Source organism: Jatropha curcas, chromosome 7, assembly GCF_041381405.1.
Source record: "Jatropha curcas cultivar XTBG-Jc1 chromosome 7, XTBG_Jcur_1.0, whole genome shotgun sequence".
Classification (NCBI taxonomy): Eukaryota; Viridiplantae; Streptophyta; class Magnoliopsida; order Malpighiales; family Euphorbiaceae; genus Jatropha; species Jatropha curcas.
This window is the reverse complement of record NC_143157.1, coordinates 791,958-810,232: the sequence shown is the minus strand read 5'-3', so window position 1 is coordinate 810,232 and position 18,275 is coordinate 791,958. Positions and strand designations below refer to the sequence as shown.

The window sequence follows — 18,275 nt, the reverse complement described above, 5'->3', positions numbered from 1 at the left end:
GACACTGATCATTGCTTGCTTTTTTGCTCCAAATCGTTCAAAATCTGGAATTTAATTGTTAATTGGTCGAGTGCTTTCAGAACTCCTTCATCAAAAGTAACAGATTTAGCTTGACAATAGAAAAATCTAATCTTAAAAGGAAATTCTTTAATATGGATGTTCATCTTATACTTTGGCCTTATGGACCATTTGGTGGAGGAGAAACCTTTTCATTTTTAAGCAAACATAGTTAGAAGATGATCAATTGCTAGAAAGAATAAAAGTTAGAAGTTTCGAGTTGATTAAAGCTAATTTTTCATTTTCTCCTATTTCTCTTAGCGACTGGTTCATCTTTCCTTCTTTGATGCACTGAAGCAAATTTTTTAAAAGAATGAATAAAAATAACAGTTAGTATTGTTTCTTCGCAAATCTGCTTTTCTCTCCTCATGAAAAGTAACTGCAGTTTTTGATAAGTTTTTGGTAATCATTTGTTTAGTGTTTTTGATTTTGCAATAGGTTTTTATTTTTCATATCCAGGTTAGGTCTTTTGGATATAGAGGGGAAAGTCTGATGGCTTAGGTTTAGCATCCTGAGAATGTGAGTTTTTTCTATTAGCAATATTATTTTTTCTTAATAATATATTTTTTTCTTATAAAAAAATTCAAATCATCAAAATTAATAAATAAAATAATGGTTTTATAATTGTTATTTTTTATTTTTTACCAATGAAAATTAAAACAAAGTAAGTAAGTGGTGTCCCAATAAAATTATTGGGACTTATTAATTTATTTGCAGTTTAATGTTTAAATAATAATGCTACCTTAAATAATAACTTTATTTGCAATTTCTTAGATCTATACTTTAAATTTGATGACTCACGTTGATATTAAATGATAAGAAAGAGACAAAAAGAAAAATAAACCTTATGAAAATGAGTAGGGGTGATATTTTTATGGAATTTGAAGTTTAATTATATTCTATAAAAGAGGGAAAAAAATAGAAAGAAAAAAAAAATTACTTTCCACTTGTTAAAATAAAAGTCTAAAATTACCAATAGCATCTTAATTGAGGTGATAAGGGTGTGAATACTAATTTGATTTCTGAAAATGGTACTTTGCCTCAGGTATTGCACTTCTTTATTATACTAAAAAAATAAAGTGAAAATTTATATTCATTTGATTTTTTAAAATACAAAACTTGATAATAATAATAATAATAATAATAATAATAATAATGGTCGATTTATATTTTATAAATTAGATCAAACCTGAAGAATTAAATAATAAGTAACCTCAGTCCTTAGCTCTAAACATGAAAATGATTTACAATTTTCTACAACGTTCATATTTTTTAATTAAAAAGAAAGGAAAGAGGTTTTTTTTTTCTGGGTTTTCTTTTTTTAAGGTAAAAGGAAAGAAAAGAGGTTGAAAAAAGAAGAGAGAAAGGAAAAATAAACTATAAGAGTGGAAATTGTTTTAATAAATTGGAAGTTCATTTAATCCCCATAAAAAAGAGTAATTACTTTCCACTTGTCTTTTATCATGCAATCACTTTATATATATATATATATATATATATATATATATATATATATATATATATATATATATATATATATTTTTTTTTTTTTTTTTTTTTTTTTTTTTGAATTCAGGGTTAACAATCACGACGAGCTTGTGAAATAAATAATTTAAATAATAAACAAAGAAAGTGGGAATGATATTATCTCTTCAGACAATCATTGAATAATCAGGAGGGCTGAAACAATAGTGGAAAGAAAAAATATATATATAAGGACTTGCAAAGACTTATATCACATACATCGATAGGGTATAATTCCGACGCTATGGAATGTTTGAATGGAACTATTTATCTCTCTCAATAATATTTGAGAGGGAAAAAAATCAGAACAAAAACCCTCCAAAAAAGCTCATAGTTGAGGTTTTTGCTCAGTTGTAGTAAAAGTTGGGTAAAATAAAAAATTAAAAAAAAAAAAACCTAGAATTTACTCACGACGAAGTCTCTATTAAATCATATTTCCCATCTCCAGGTAACATTATTGCAGTGTTTGCATGTAACTGTTCTGCTGAATGAAGAAAGTTTATATATTAAAAATGATTCGAACTCAAAATCTCTTAATCCTCACATAAGTAAGAAGACGAGTCAAACTATACTGATTGACAATGTAAATTTGCCTGAAAATATCTATAATTGTACAAATAAAATTGAGTCCAATCCAAGATGTAACGTGGACCAATAATATACCCAATGCTCTTTGATCAACTTTTAAAAGAGAAAGTAAAAGAAGACATTGAAAGGTATTGCTTTTGGAGGTGAGCGGTGATATCCTATATCTTTGAAGAGTTACATGTTAAACTGCAAGTGAAGAAAAAAATGGCCATCACTAACTTTGCTCCCTTCTTCATCCTCCTCTGTTTATGTTTATTTGGATTTGGGAATACTGATTTCGACTTACCTCCAGATGAAGGTACTAATTATTATAAAATCTATTTCTTAATTATTTAATTATTTTGTCTTTCCTTTTTAAAATGAATTTTATGATGTAAAAAACAGCCAAGAAAATTTTGATTTACTTTCCTACCATCGACCAGTATTCCAAAGTGAGAAGTCCATTAGGTGCTGACTATATTCAGTTTAAATACTGCAGAATTCGAGATCTTTGATTAAAAAAAAGAGTTCCAACCAATATTGAACTCTTACGGTTTTTTTTTATTCAATTATCGTGAAATGTTATATTTTATTAGAAAATAAAAATATTTTTTGTTATGTAGAACCATAAGAATTAATTTAATTATTAAAAATTCGAATGAATATATTAAAGTTTTTTCAACAAGTTTTGTTTTAAGTTCAAGATGTGAATTTTTGCAGTTGATGCTCTTGGAGAAGTGTTATCTAAGATGGGGATAGTTCCAACACCATCCTTTAGTCGTCCTTCTTATTGTGATAATCCAAATGAAGGAGTTTATGCTGTTACGATCTGGTGCAACTGTGGTGATAACAACAAGACATGTCACGTATCTGATATGTATGTTTCTCATCAACTCAATATTATTCATATTCTCTTAGATAAAAGTTTAAATTTTTCTTTGATTATATATATATAGCTTCCAGCCAGAGAGAAACTAGAAAAAATTATTTGAGGTGCGAAATAAAATTTTTAAAAATTTAGGGGAAAAATATAGTTCTTAATATTTTTAGGGATCAAAATATAACTTTTCATAAGAATAATTTTTTAAATATTTTCTTGGGTGTTGGCTACCAAAACTACACCAGGTTTCATCCGAAGATTGAGATCATTTGCCAAAAAATTCACAGGTAGACTCAGTTTGCTGCATTAGTTGTAGACTCACCTAATGAAATAAAGTCATGTCAATATTTAGCTTATTTTTTTCTAGTTTATTCCCAGTTAATTCTTTTACATTTCTAGTTTTTTTAGAGATAGAAGCCTAGTTTTATCGGTTTAGAAGTTATTTTTGTGGGACGCAAAAAAAGCAACATGTTGACATGACTTTATTTCATTAGATGAGTTTATAGTTGACATGATAAATTGAATTTACTTACTTTATCGATTTACCATTCCAATTAATGCCTTGTTGATAATGAAAGCAAAGACTTTAAACTACAACTACTGTTTACTGCTTTGGATGGTAGAGACTTTGAGCTACTGGTTTCAATGGTAGAATAAACTTCACTGCTATACTCCAAAACAAAACATTAATAATTCAATTTTTTTTTTTTGTTAGAAAACATAAATATTTCAATTAAGTGCTTTTTTATTTATTAATATAATTTTTTGAGGAAACATAAACATAAAATATTTTGATAAATTTTTATATTTAGTAATTAAGTTGGTTGTTTGAGTTGCAGAATGTTGGATGCAGGAGGAACAGGTGGATATATCGATCCAAGTATTGGTCGTCTCAAGTACTTGGAGAATTTGTAAGTGTAATTTGATTTTCTAAACAAATTGATGAATTGTGAATAAAAAATAATAATTTAGTATTATTATTAAATAAATAACATGACATATTTGTGAACTTTGATGCTGCTCAGATATGTTGCAAACAATCAATTGTCTGGTGGGCTACCTGATGCAATTGGAAACCTGACACGTTTGCAGTCGATGTAAGTCCATGAGAATTAATTTTTTTTCGTAAAAATGTTTTAGAAAATCTTTAATCTCGTTTATTTGGTTTATAAATGAGGTTATAAATTCAATCCAGATAAATTTATTCCATGCATAACAATAAAAAAAAAAAGGAAATCCATTAGTTGTTCATCAAAATGTCATTTATTAATCGCATGATCTACATTATATCATATATTGATCAGGTATATTGGAAGCAATCAATTGTCCGGTTCGATACCTTATACCATAGGAAATCTGCAAAGTTTGGAACTGCTGTAAGTCTGCTGTACGATTGGAAATCTGCAACATATACTTGCCTACTACTATATTTTGGTACTTTTGTTTCAAAATAAATTTTATTTTTATTTCAAAATATAAATCGTTTTAAATATTTTAAAGAGTTTCAATATTACTCTTATTTATATCGGAAACAATAATTATCATCATAGGTTATTATTGATTTTGAAATAAATGGTAATTTTTGGCCAAATTACTTTTAGTTTTGTTATAATTTAAGAAAATTAATTACTTCTTTTAATCTCTGTGCAAAAACCTTCACGACTTATTTGGGACAAAAAGACTAATTTGTTCCTAGTTTGCTTAAATAATACTTCATTTATCCCATTTTGTTTGCATGATTTGACAAAACACGCATATTAAAAATTTAGTCAACAAAAGTTATTTTGCCATTTTTTACCCTTAACTCGTTAAGATATTAATGAAAGTTCTTCATTTAATGAATAGTTATAAGAGTTATTATAGAAAAAATAATTATTTACCTATCTAAATTTAGAAACTTTACAAATATTTTAGAACATTCAAAAAAGGAATAACAAGTAAACAAAATGGAACAGATGGAGTATATTTATGAGCTAATCGGTAAAAAAAAGTATTCACATAAATATAATTTTGCTAGTTTGAAGATTAAAAATAGAGTGATTTTATTAGTTGTATCATTTAATATATGTAATTTTAGAAGTTAAAAGTGTTGCAATGAACTAAAAATTTGAAGGCCTTGTTTAATTACTTAACTCTTCCAAGAAGACTAAACAGTTTGTTGTTTTATCTCCTTGCAGCTATTTACATAGGAACTTATTTACGGGCCAGATACCTTCATCTATCGGAAACATTTCATTTCTCAGACGTCTGTAAGTTTTATTTTTCAAATTAGGTCTTTGGAAAATAATTTATCTTTTGTAAATATTTTTCCTTTTTTAAAATGGAAAGTCATTTCCTTCTAAAATGACTTAATTTTCCCTTTAATCAAAAATATTTTCTATTAAATGATTTTCTTAGACACCCCAAACATCAAAAAATTAAAACATATGTTTTTTAGATAAATTATTTTTTGAAAACAAACGTAACTTAAGTTATTAATTCATTTTAGTTAAATAAATAAAATGTAATTCCCTTAGGGGGTTCAACACATGTAATTCAACCAAAATCTATCATTTCATTTCTAAATAAATTCTATTCTTTACATATGCAATTGATTTAGTTGTTTTCTGATATAGAGAAAAATAATTTGAATTGTAATAAATAATTATCTTTTCTCACTTTTTTTTTTTTTTTCTTCCTCTTTCAGTGTACTGCATGGAAATATGTTGTCAGGTTCAATTCCTTCAACATTGGGCAGTCTCTCTAATCTTTTGACAATGTATATATATATCCTCATTCCTCATCTAAAATGTCATATATTTATTTTTGCATTGGTTTTTTTATTTTTAACCATTTTCCATCTATTGGTTGATAGGAAACTTGAACAAAATCAACTCAGTGGTAGTATCCCATCCGAGCTTGGAAACTTGTATTCACTTGAACAATTGTAAGTAAATAAGTAAACAGAGTCTATGATCGGGTCTGTCTACTTACATCAACTGTTCCTCACACGCTCCGAAACACAAGTAAGAAGCTAGCTTATAGGATTTCACGCCGAAAGAGGCTCAATTAAATATCCCTCTAGATTACAAAGCCGCTCTATTTTAATTAACCCTTGATTAATATATAAGTTGATGGTTATATTATATATAATAAAACATGCATTTGCAAAATTAAGACAACCTTACATTATATTAATTTTCCATTGGTTCCATTTGATTAGGAGATTGCAAGAGAATCAATTGACAGGAAAACTTCCCGAGGAACTTGGAAACTTGGCAAATCTTGCACAGCTGTAGGTTTCTAAAACAGAAATAAAGTATTATTTTTTATTACCATAATATATTAATATATATATATATATATATAATGCACATCACTATCATGTGTTGTAGTGACGCGAGTTCCAACTATCTGACTGGGGTGGTGCCGCCAAGTTACAAGAGACTTACCTCAATCATCTTATTGTAAATCCTTTTTCATTTTTCATTTTTCATTTTTTTTTTTTGTTTTTTTGTTTAAGGATCTAATCTAAATAAAATATGCAGTGCACTAGCCGGCAACAATTTGAATGGTCCGATACCAAATTTTATAACCAACTGGACAAATCTCACCACCTTGTACGTATTTTTCTTTTCTTTTTTTTTTTTAATATATCATGTTAATTCCTCACATTTAATTATTAAATGTAAATGAATTGCCAACTTGATTAATTATTCAAATCACAGATTTCTCAGTGGAAATGGATTTGAAGGAAAATTGTTTCCTGAAATATTTAACATGTCAAACCTTCGGGAATTGTAAGTGCAGTTTTTTTTTTATATTATTATTTTCTTAATTGATTAATTAATTAATTAATGAAAAATTTTCTTTTCCCAAAAGGTGGGTTAGTGACCTCAATAACAGCGGCTTCACTTTTCCCAATCGCAGTCATGCAAACATGACAAATATATACAGTCTGTAAGACATCATTGAAATATAAAAATAATCATAATAATAAATTATTATTATTATTATATCTATTTATTTTTTCATTTTGTAGGGTACTAAGGAATTGCAGCATTAATGGTCAAATTCCCGAATACATTGGCAATTGGTCATCATTGAAATATCTGTTAGTATTTTTCCTCTTCGTAAATCTAGAAATTTTATTATTATTATTATTATTATTATTATTATTATTATTATTATTATTACACAGTGACTTGAGTTTCAACAACTTGACTGGTGAGATTCCAGAATCTTTGAAGGCTCTAAACTTGAGTATAATGTATGTACGCCAATTTTAACCTAATTAAATGTTATCATGTCATAGATTATTCTAAAAATTTTACTTTTAGGTGAATTTTTTATTTACTTGAGATGCAAATTCATACAATAATTAAATTTAGAAAAATAAGAAAATTTCCTTAATTTATCATGCAAAATAAATAATTAAGAAATGATTTTGCATTATTTAATTATACATTCTGGATTATATTAATATGCAGGGACTTATCATACAACAATTTTGCATCCTCAAACGATTTCCTCATAGGAAAAAAATCCAGTGGGAAAAAACTAAATAGGTAAGTGATTATTATTTTTTTTTTCTCTTCTGTTTCTACCAATTATATTAATTTCATATTAAAGTTTCATCTAATAAAAAAATTCCTCTTTTTTCCTTTTAATATGTTATGCTCAACTACTAAAGCGATACACGTTTTGTCTGAAAATAACCTACGTACCTGAAAGATACATGAAATCACCTATATACAGTGACGGAGCTAGAAATTAAAGTCAAGGGGCTAAAAAACATTTCAAGAGTTAAGGGGAAGTGAAATGGAAAAAATTTACTATTTCAAGGGGTAAAATAAAAAAAATTATGGGCAAAATTTTTTTTAGAGGGGGCAGGGGCCACCTCTAGACTCCCCTAGCTCCGTCATTGGCTATATATGTAATTTTTCTCCATGCCAATTTTAGTTTGGAGATCCTTCAGTCACTAAACTCTGTTGATTAAAATAAGTAATATGATTAAAACTTAAAAGAATTAAAATATAAAATATAAAATTTATTTTTGAAATATAAAAATAAATATAAATATAATTTGTTCCAAATAAATATGTGATGATTTCCTTTTTATATAGCATTTAAAATAAATAGAAATTTTTACTTACAAATGTGTTGTTTTATTTAGGAATGAAATACTTAATATGAGTAACACATCCTGTGGCGGCAAATCCAAATGTAAGTTCTCTCTCCGTATATATATGAAAAGACTTTCTTATACCCGATGTATGACCCTTAATTATTGTATTTTCATTCCTGTTATAAGTCCATATTAAAACTGAAAATAGTGAAATTCTTTTTCTCGTGAAACTGCTTAATTTCGAAATGCAAAAATAGTTACGTTCTACACATATCCAAGGTATTTTTATTAAATTTTCTTTTTCTATTTTGTGATTGCAGACAATTCCTTGTTTATAAATTGTGGTGGTGGACAGCTAGAAGTCGAAGGAAATGAATATGAGAATGATACTTCAAAATCAAACTTTTTTGTGAGTGAAAAAAGAAATTGGGCTTATACTTGTTGTTCTGGCCAATTTTGGTTACCATCAGGCAATTCAAGTTTCCCCATAAGCAACTCCACAACTTCTTTATATGAAACGACTCGTTGCTGTCCTGTTGCTCTCACCTATTATGCCTTCTGTTTACACAAAGGGGATTATATCGTCGAACTTCACTTTATTGACAATGACACCAATGTATGGAAACGGATCTTCGATGTGTATATCCAGGTAAAATCACTATATTACTGTTCCAAAAGTTACACTAATTACATGTCAAATTAATATTTTATGTGTAAAAGCTAAAAACGGTAAAAATCATTATTTTTAGTATAAAAAGGTGTGCAATATTTTCAAAATTTACAAATTCAGGCGAGATGAGTCATTCATAAAATTTAGAGTGCCATAAGATTAAAATTACAAACTTGAAGAATGAATTTATGTATTTGACCTGTATCTATAATTTGGAAAAGTTTATTTTTTATACTATTATCATTTGGTCTAATACGTAAATTTGACTTTTAATTTTGGCTGATTCTCCTTGTGGCTTCTTGAATTTTATAGGATTCAATCATAACCATATATTTTCACATTTTAGTAATAATTATACTCCTCGCCAAAATGAAATAACTTTATGATGTTCAATCATAAATCTACACTTTCACATTTTATTTTGAAGAATGACATAATTATCATAAAAGTATAAGATCTTAATGGGTCTACTCACAAAGTTTAGTAGGCCACAATGATAATTGTAGGAGATACATGATCAAATTTATGCAATAGGTCATTATTATTTAATCTTTAATGTTTGTTTGGCAAAATTAGCTGTTAGCTATTTTAGTAGCTTTTCATAAAACATTAAAAGTCAAATGTTACATGATTAACCTTTTATAAAAAGTTATTTTAACCTATAAAAGGTAGTTCAAACAGTATATTATATACTGAATACTATAAAAAATATCATTTAGCATTTAAATAGTCAAATTGTTTAAAACTACTTAAGAAGTTATTACCGAATACAAACTTAATGTTTATGCTCAGTAATGAAATATAATATTAAAATATGTTTAATTACGTTATATTCCCTTCGGTAACTGCTCATCATTGCATTAGGACGTGAGAGTGTTATCAAATTTGGACATCAAAAGAGAGGCCGGAGGTCCATACCAAGTGCTTGTAAAACGTTTCTCAATAACTGTAAATGACAGTTTATTAAAGATTCAACTGTATTGGGCTGGCAAAGGATCTCTATACAACCCAGTTGGTCGTAACGGACCTATTTTAGCAGCTCTTTCTGTAACTCCAAGTAAACAACTTTTCTTTTGTTTTTATGTTATTTTTATAATTTTTATTAGTTTTGCATTTCACCATTTGTTATTATTTGCGTTCAGGAAAAAATAGAAAGAAATTGTCTTCTTGGCAAATTGCAGTGATTACACTGGGTTCTATTTTGACTCCATTGATTGTATTGGCTTTCATCTGGAAATTGGTTTGGCTAAGGAATAAGGAGTTGAATGGTGAGATTTTATTTTGCAATACTTATATTTCTTTAAAGAGAAGGTTTGCAATTATTTGCAGGTAACTTCAACTGATACTTTGTTCTCTTTTAATAGAAAAAGTAATTAGATTTGCAGGCAGAGAGATCACCCTTAGGCAGATTATAAATGCTACTCAAAATTTTAGCCCTAAGGTGCAGATTGGTGAAGGCCATCTTGGGAAAATTTACAAGGTTACTATTCTACTCTACTCCATTAATTGTGTTTTATCTTACAACATGGATTCTGTTCTGCAAAATTAGTGGTACTAGCAGCCATTAGATGTTTAATGTTTTGTTATCTATTTCCTCAAACTCTAAACACCAGTACAAACATTATCCCATCTAACATTACAAATAATGAAAGTAGCGTCAAAACGCTAAAAGCTATATAAAAAGTGTACCAAACATGACCCTAATATTATCTACTACGTGACTGTAGGCTCAACTCCCAGATTTGACTTTAGCTGTGAAAAAGATATCCCCTGAATTGAAGGAGAAACAACAAAATCTATTGCAGAGGGAAATTTTCAACTTGACATCGATGAGACATGAGAATCTTGTTCAACTTCTTGGTGGTTATTCTGGGAAAAATCTCAGTCTACTAATATATGAATACATGGAAAATGGTTCCCTTAGTCAAGCCTTGTTCGGTAATCATTCAGTTCTAAACTCTTGTTTAACTTTCCATAAGTTTGCTTCCTAGACGATCTTAAGTGTGCGTTAACTGGTAATAGTAAATCTGGAGAAAGAAAATTTTAATGCTTTCAAGTGAAAACTTAAGTATGTTTTGATTTGCAGAACCCAAATCATCAGCAATTGATTGGAAAACTAGGTATGGTATATGCCTGGGAATTGCGAAAGGATTGAAGTACCTACACGAGGAAAAACAATCCAACATTATTCATGGGAATGTGAAAGCTAGTAAGATTTTACTTGATAAGGATTTTACAGCTAAACTATCAGGTTTTGGGTTGGCTACAGTTTATGAAGATGATCCAATATTTATGAGTTTGAAGGCAAGAGGGTCACTGTAAGTGACACTATCCTTTAATATTCAATCTTTTGGTATAAATAAAATTCCATAAAACTATAGCTATCCTTGTTACCCTTTTTATTAAAAGCTGACCATCAATCTCATACATATTGCAGAGCTTATATGGCTCCTGAACGTGTCACTCAACGTTCAATAACAGTTCAAGCTGATGTTTACAGTTTTGGAATTGTGATGCTTGAAATTGTTAGTGGGCGAAGCGTAGAATATGAACGATACAAGGAACATTATGAGTTTCTAGTAGATAGAGTAAGTGATATCCATTATGTTCAATTAAAGATTGTAAGTTAACATATATAGCTAATTCTGTTGTGTAATTGCAGGCTTGTGTTTTACATGCAAATGGTCGTATTTTGGACTTAGTTGATGAAGAGTTAAGGTCGACTGAGTATGATCGATATGAGACCATGACTATTTTGGAGTTGGCAATGAAATGCATCAATCCTGTCCCTACTCTTAGGCCTACCATTTCTGAAATTGTAGCTGCACTTCAAAATAGATCAACATCTACGTAAACAAGTTTTAAAAGGTAATGACTAATGAGCCGATCAACTATATATAGGTTCTTGGTCGGCTCTCTACCAGTCTAATGCATAAATTTGACCTTGAATTTTGACTTATTATTCTTGTGGCCCCTGAACTTTGCAAGGATTCAATTATGATCTTACGCTTTTACATTTCGGTAATAACCATGAGTTCGCTAAAAGAAAATACTTTTGAAGGAATTCAATCATGGCACAAAACATTTTCACATTTCATTTTGGCGAGTTATAGTTATTGAAATGTGAAAGTGTAAAGTCATGATAAATTCTCCGTAAAGTTCAAGGGATATAAGGATAATCGGTGAAAGTATAGGGTGAGATTTATATATAGACGACACTGTCCCTTTCGAAAGTTGTGCACGTGATCTTTTAATAGTATGTTTATATTTATGTAAAGTTAAAAGTAGCTTTTGCATGTTTGTTGGATTTTTGTTGTGACTACTGTTTCCAAAACAACTTACCGCGCTGTTCAATATTTTTATATGAACATGAAATGGGTTTGCTTAGTGTCATGTATAGAATTACTCAGATATAGAGAAGTGATGAAGTTGATATTTCATTGTTGATGATGATGTTGGGTGAATTGGTATGTTATAGGATCCAGTGACGTAGAAGAAGTTTCCATTATTTTCTCTCTCATCATCTGATAGGAACCATCCAGATCCCTAATTTAATATATGTCAATTTCTCTTATAAATATTAAAAATTTTAATAATCTTAATTTTTTTGAAAAATATAATTCATTAATTATAATACTAAATATTATAAATAATCATATATATCAAACAATTTTACTATCATTATAAGCTAATAAAATTCGTTGATCTTTTAACAAATCTAAAGAATTGTATATATTCTTTTAAATAATGAAACTATAAATAAAAAGATATAATAATAGATCTTTTCGCTTGAAGATGATATTGACAAAAGATGTAAACCTTCGAGTAATTAGTCCTTTAATTGATTAGGACCTTAATTGTTTTTCAAGAAATTGCAACATATAATGTACACAAATGAGTTCTTACTCTATGCATATCAATAGAGGAATAGACTGTACAGGCTTCATTGATCAAAAATCCACATATACGAATCAAATCTAAGGTCTGTAACCAAATAAAATTAAATATTATACTTATATTTACTAATAAATCCTCACAAAGAAGGGTTCAAGCCCTAGAGAGAAAATAACAATAATAAAAATCAAAATAGATTTATTATAGGAAAAATATATCTGAGAAGAAAAAAGAGTAGAAGTTGAATCAAAAGAAAAACTAGAAGGAAGGGACTACCGCTCATGATGAGCAGCAGCCCCAAATTAAAATTAGAATTAGACAACTAGAAGGGAAAGAGAAAATATATAGTGTAATGACTCAATACTATTTTATTTCGAAAGAGCTCAATTAGTTAGAAAAATAAAATAAAAATAAAAAATGCCCAATTAAATACATATATTCACAAGAAGTTTTTTGCACAAAATTAATCCATGTAATACCACAATTTTTAAATGATTATGCATTCTCAATAAAATTCAATTTTTAAAGGATTAGATTTGTTCAGAACCGGTTTATTAGCCCACTCATATATATAGATCGAATCAATAAAAATAGAGACTTTATCATAGATCACGTCGAGACAAGTTATTCCTATTCCTAGACTTGTAGTCGCTCTCTGTCCCTCTCTCTTTTATACATATATTTCCATCCCAAAGATTAAAAAAAAATTCTTCTAAAAAAGTAAGACAATTTTAAAAATAAAATAGCATTAGTAAACCATGGTCATAAAATATTTAGTCCCATATTATTATTTTAATAGTTAAAAAAATACTTTATTTTAGGAGATTACATATGTTCATAAATTAGTAAGTTATACTTATCAACTAGTTTTTGAACAATATTTATTATTTATGTTAATTGGTTATTAAAAAATTTCATTCCTGATAATAAAATAAAATATCTGATTAAATTGTTATATAAATATATTTAATAAAATCATATCTTATCCAATATCTCTGAAAATCCTCAACTGAATATTCTGGCGGTTAGTAGTGGAGAGAATCTCTCCACTACCCCACCTCTCTTTCCTTTATATAAAGAACTACATACGAGAAGCAAAAGACAATTCTTCTCAAATTTTTTCATACTTTGATCTCAAAAAACTCTCATTAAATAAATTAGAGAACATAAATTTTTTTTGTTATTAAATGGTGCAGTGAGCATGGAACACACCTCACGATTCTTTCAGACCTGAAACAAAATCCCTTTTTTACCATGTCCAACAGCTCACTTAGAAACCCAAGCTTAGAGGAAGTGGTGAGAGAGTAAGAGAGACCTAATAATCAAGTGTCAATGCCACCTCCTCCGGTGACCGATCCTCAAGTGGAGTTGCCCTAACTCGAGCTTATGAGCAGTTCACCACTATACTTGAGTGCTGCTAACCAAACCTCAGTAGGAGAATGAGCGTCAATTCCCAAACAGCACAGGCATGCATGTTGACGGCCATCAAGAGCACCCAAGTCTGTCGAATATATCTAAGAGACAAAAGAACAACATGCCTTTTCAGGACGAACCTCTAACCGAGCTGCTGGAGGTTGAGTCAAAAGCTCACCAGAGCTCTTATATGCATGACAGTAGGGAGTTCGCTCCACCTGTAGCAAACAACGCCGATCTTCGTAATGTTGTCAAACAGACCTTTAGAGAATGTAAGAAGCATGGAGAGATCGAAAACTTCGGACTCAGGGATGAATCACTCCTATCTTCGAATATCCTGAGCTCATCTTTCCCGCTAAAGTTCAAGATGCCAATCTTCCAAACTTACAACAGCACTATCGATCCCTGAAGCCACCTATCAACATTCAGAACAGTTATGTACTTGCAGACCAGTTCAGAAGGCTTTATGTGCAAAGTATTCCCAATCACGCTCAAAGGCGTTGCCCAAGAGTGGTATCAGATGCTAAAAACTAGCTCTATCCAATCTTTTGCTTAATTATCAACACAATTTAGAGCTCAGTTCATCACTAGTGTCCCCTAGAAGAAAATTTCCTCTGACCTCATTGATCTGAAGCGAGAAGAAGGAGAGTCATTAAGACAATATGTAGTAAAATTTCAAGGATTAGCAATGTAAGTGGAGAACTTAAATGACAAAGTCACCATTAGCACCATGGTAAAGAACTGTAATTATAATAACCTTTTTGAAAGTATAAGCGTTTACCCTCCTCTATCTTTTGCTGAACTAATGGCAAGAGCTCATAAGTACACAAAACTTGATGAAGCCTACCTCGCACAATAAAAAAGCTCACCTCGAAATGATAAACATAGTGGAAGGCGATACTCATCTCCAACAAGGGGAAGGTCGTCCATCAGACACCTAAAAACAAGCTACCTAGTCAAAGCCCCTTATCACAGAAAGATCAAGTTCACTAAAGAAAGGGAGTTCACCCCCCCCCCCCCAAATAAATCACATGCTTATATACTAGCATGGATATTGGAGCAAGGTAATAAAGTATAGATAAGCTTCCCCAAGAAATTGAAGGAAGATACCAGCGAAAATAGAGACAAATGTCGATACTGTGAGTTCCATAGAGACATTAGGCATGACACTGAAGCTTGCTAGCAACTCAAAAGAGAGTTAGAACGTCTTGTGCAGAAAGACGAACTAGAGGATCAGGAGAGATCGGAAGGGCATGCCGATCTAGGGTATAGGAAATGGCTATATATGTTAAGTTTTTCCTAAGGATTTTCATAAAAAAACTCTCCTTGCTTCTCTCTAACTTACAAACTTAAGCAGTCTTGGCCGAGCATCAAAACAAGCTCTTTGACGTATGGACTTAAGCAGTCCTTGCCGAGCTTCAAAATAAGCTCCCTGACTTACGGACTTAAGTAGTCCAGGCCGAGCTTCAAAACAAGCTCCCTGACTTATGGACTTAAGTCCTAGTCAAGCTTCAAAATAAGCTCCCTGCTAGGCCGAGCTTCAAAATATTCTCCTTGACTCACGGACTTAAGTAGTCATATACGAGCTTCAAAACAAACTCCCTGACTTACAAACTTAAGCAGTTCTAGCCGAGCTTCAAAACAATCTCCCTGACGTATAGACTTAAGCAGTCCTAGCCGAGCTTCAAAATAAGCTCCCTGACGTAAGGAGTTAAGCAGTCCTTGTCGAGCTTCAAAACAAGCTCCCTAACTTATAGACTTAAGCTGTCTTGGCCGAGCTCCAAAAAGCTCATTGACAGATGGACTTAAACAGATACACACACAGAAACAGTTTGCAATAGACAGACACATTTGGACATAAATGACCAAACCCTTTTTTTTTAGGGGGGGGGGGGACTCTTGATAATAAAATAAAATATCTGATTAAATTGATATATAAATATATTTAATAAAATCATATGTAACCCAATATCCCTGAAAATCCTCAACTAAATATTATGGCAGTTAGTAGTGGAGAGAATCTCTCCACTACCCCACCGCTCTTTCCTCTATATAAAGAACTACATACAAGTAAAAGACAATTCTTCACACATTTTTACACACTTTCAACTCAAAAAACTCTTATTAAACAAATCAGAGAACATAAATTATTTTTTGTTATCAATTCCATATATTTTTCTCTCGATAATTTCCCTTAAGCGAGCACGTTTAACCCAAAAGTTCTTCCAACTCTCTAGACCATTCCACCAAATGGCGACTTTGATGATTAGTTTTTTCCCGTTTTAATATATGACATACTCCCTCTGTTCTCTTTATATAGAGATAACTGAATTTGCACATGGATTAAGATGGTAGTTAAACCGAATATTTTTCCTAAATTATGCCTATTTTACCCCTAAACAGCATTAAATAGGCTCTTTATTTGATACATAGACAACTCATACAAGTAGACTTTCAAACTAACATTAATTACACGATTTTAGTCAAATTGAAGGGGATTTGAGCTGAAATTAGAGGGAATTCTGAGATAATGGAGTTAATTTCTCCATTTTCTAATTTTTCCAAATTAAAATCTCACTTTTGAAATTTTGAATTTCCCTCATTTTATAAAGTCCTGAGGAATTTTTATTTTATATGCACAAATATGACGAAAATGTGGAACCAAAATTTTTTATGCTCTCACTGGCTCCTCAACTTCTATAATATGCACTTATATGAATTGAAAACAGAACGTGAACATGTAATTGCATTCATAAGCTTTTCAAACTAAGGGCAAGAGAAAGAGGGGAATGTTATTTCTTGCATCATGGTCGCTCACACATTCTCATGATATGCACGCAACTTTCCGTTTTCCAGACTTGAACTCCTTACCTGATGCAGAAGAAAGCATTGTGGTGGTTCCTAAAATGAGTCATACCGAAAATGTTGTTTTAGGCAATGAGAAAAGAAAAAACAAAAAGAAAATATACCAGATCATGTAAAGAATTATGTAAACACCATGCTTTTTTCTGAGTTGCAACAAAAATCCCATTAAGATGTCGCATGACAATTCGTTCTCTGGCGCATGAAAAATGAATGGATTTTAAAGTGGTTTGAGATGACTGTTTGTAAGTGATGCCTCTCTAGAAATAGGGTACCACTAATCTATTTTTCACTTAAAGGGGAATCCAACTAGGGTACAAATAATTTATAATTATAGCCGATTTTTTTTCCCACTTTGTACAACTTGTTCAAAACACGAGCACGAATTTTTCATCCATACTCAGTTACATTATAAAATTACATTAAATAATTCGGAGTTAACGAAATTCATGTACATATTTACAAGGTGTAATATCGATATAAAAGGGTTTTCAAAATTGTAATGCATCCAATTGGTTGTCCATATTTTGAATAATTTTGCAAATTTTCGCTCATGTTTGTGCTTACATCCAAAAATCGAGCACACCGTTAAAAATACACTTTGCAAAATAGTCATCCTTCTAGACTTTAGAAACTTAAATGCATTAAATATCTTTCATTTTTTGTCTGACACTTTTCTCGTTCAGAGCACAATCTGCACGCAGATTACAGAGCTAAAATGAGGACATCTTGGTCTTTTTCATCTCACATTCTAAATTTTCATTTTGAGCAAAGTTCTCTATATAAAGGAAACACCCAAATTAGAAAGTTTCTCTGTATAAAGAGAACAGAATGAGTACTTGTTATAAGTATAGGAGACAGAAATTATCCCCTCCATATGGGACGTTAGTCGTCCTCAAAATTGAAGACAATAATTGTTCTTAATATATGAGACATAAGTTTTATCCCTTATATATAGGACGTTTGTTATCCCCAAAATTGACGATAATTGTCTTAAAAATATGAGATATAAATTGTATCCTACATAGGACGTCAATCGTCTCCAAAATTTATGGCAATATTTGTTATTAGTATAGGAGACAGAAGTTATCCCATATCCAATATAGGACATCAGTCGTTCTCAAAATTGATAATAGTAATTATCCTTTGTATCGGAGACAAAAATTGTCTTTTATTATTGGCGCATGTGTTATCCAGTTTTTGTTGATAATATATTTGTATATGAATTTCACGCCGCTATATGTAGAACTTGCTATGTGTGAAATATTAAAGAGGAACAGTAGAGGACATCCACGCATGAA

At 30.2% G+C, this 18,275-nt stretch overlaps 1 protein-coding gene across 5 annotated transcripts; it reads left to right on the top strand.

Moving 5' to 3' along the window:
- The first annotated feature begins 2,292 nt into the window (after window positions 1-2,292).
- LOC105641041 (putative LRR receptor-like serine/threonine-protein kinase At1g53440) lies at window positions 2,293-12,245 on the top strand. Of its 5 annotated transcripts, XM_020682071.3 has the most exons (26): window positions 2,294-2,467; window positions 2,869-3,025; window positions 3,274-3,315; window positions 3,868-3,939; window positions 4,054-4,125; window positions 4,333-4,404; window positions 5,206-5,277; window positions 5,715-5,786; window positions 5,883-5,954; window positions 6,231-6,302; window positions 6,403-6,474; window positions 6,556-6,627; window positions 6,736-6,807; window positions 6,890-6,967; window positions 7,050-7,121; window positions 7,209-7,277; window positions 7,498-7,575; window positions 8,184-8,233; window positions 8,456-8,784; window positions 9,670-9,862; window positions 9,948-10,073; window positions 10,170-10,285; window positions 10,533-10,743; window positions 10,892-11,123; window positions 11,243-11,393; window positions 11,468-12,245. In XM_020682071.3, the coding sequence occupies exons 1-26, from the start codon at window positions 2,374-2,376 to the stop codon at window positions 11,657-11,659; spliced, it is 2,910 nt and encodes a 969-aa protein (XP_020537730.1). In that variant the 5' UTR covers window positions 2,294-2,373; the 3' UTR covers window positions 11,660-12,245. The 5 variants fall into 5 exon arrangements, with proteins under 5 accessions (XP_020537732.1, XP_020537731.1, XP_037492111.1 ...); XM_020682073.3 differs by lacking the exon at window positions 6,890-6,967 and having other exon boundaries at window positions 2,293-2,467; XM_020682072.3 differs by lacking the exon at window positions 7,209-7,277 and having other exon boundaries at window positions 2,293-2,467.
- Window positions 12,246-18,275: the final 6,030 nt, after the last annotated feature.

What these genes read in the sequence shown, in the direction of transcription:
- LOC105641041 (XM_020682071.3), top strand. Translation starts at nt 2,374, where the DNA reads ATGGCCATCACTAACTTTGCTCCCTTCTTCATCCTCCTCTGTTTATGT. An exon ending in ATTTGCCAAAAAATTCACAG is followed by an intron (nt 3,316 to 3,867) that starts GTAGACTCAGTT and finishes TTTGAGTTGCAG; the next exon opens with AATGTTGGATGCAGGAGGAA. An exon ending in ATGAGTTTCTAGTAGATAGA is followed by an intron (nt 11,394 to 11,467) that starts GTAAGTGATATC and finishes GTGTAATTGCAG; the next exon opens with GCTTGTGTTTTACATGCAAA.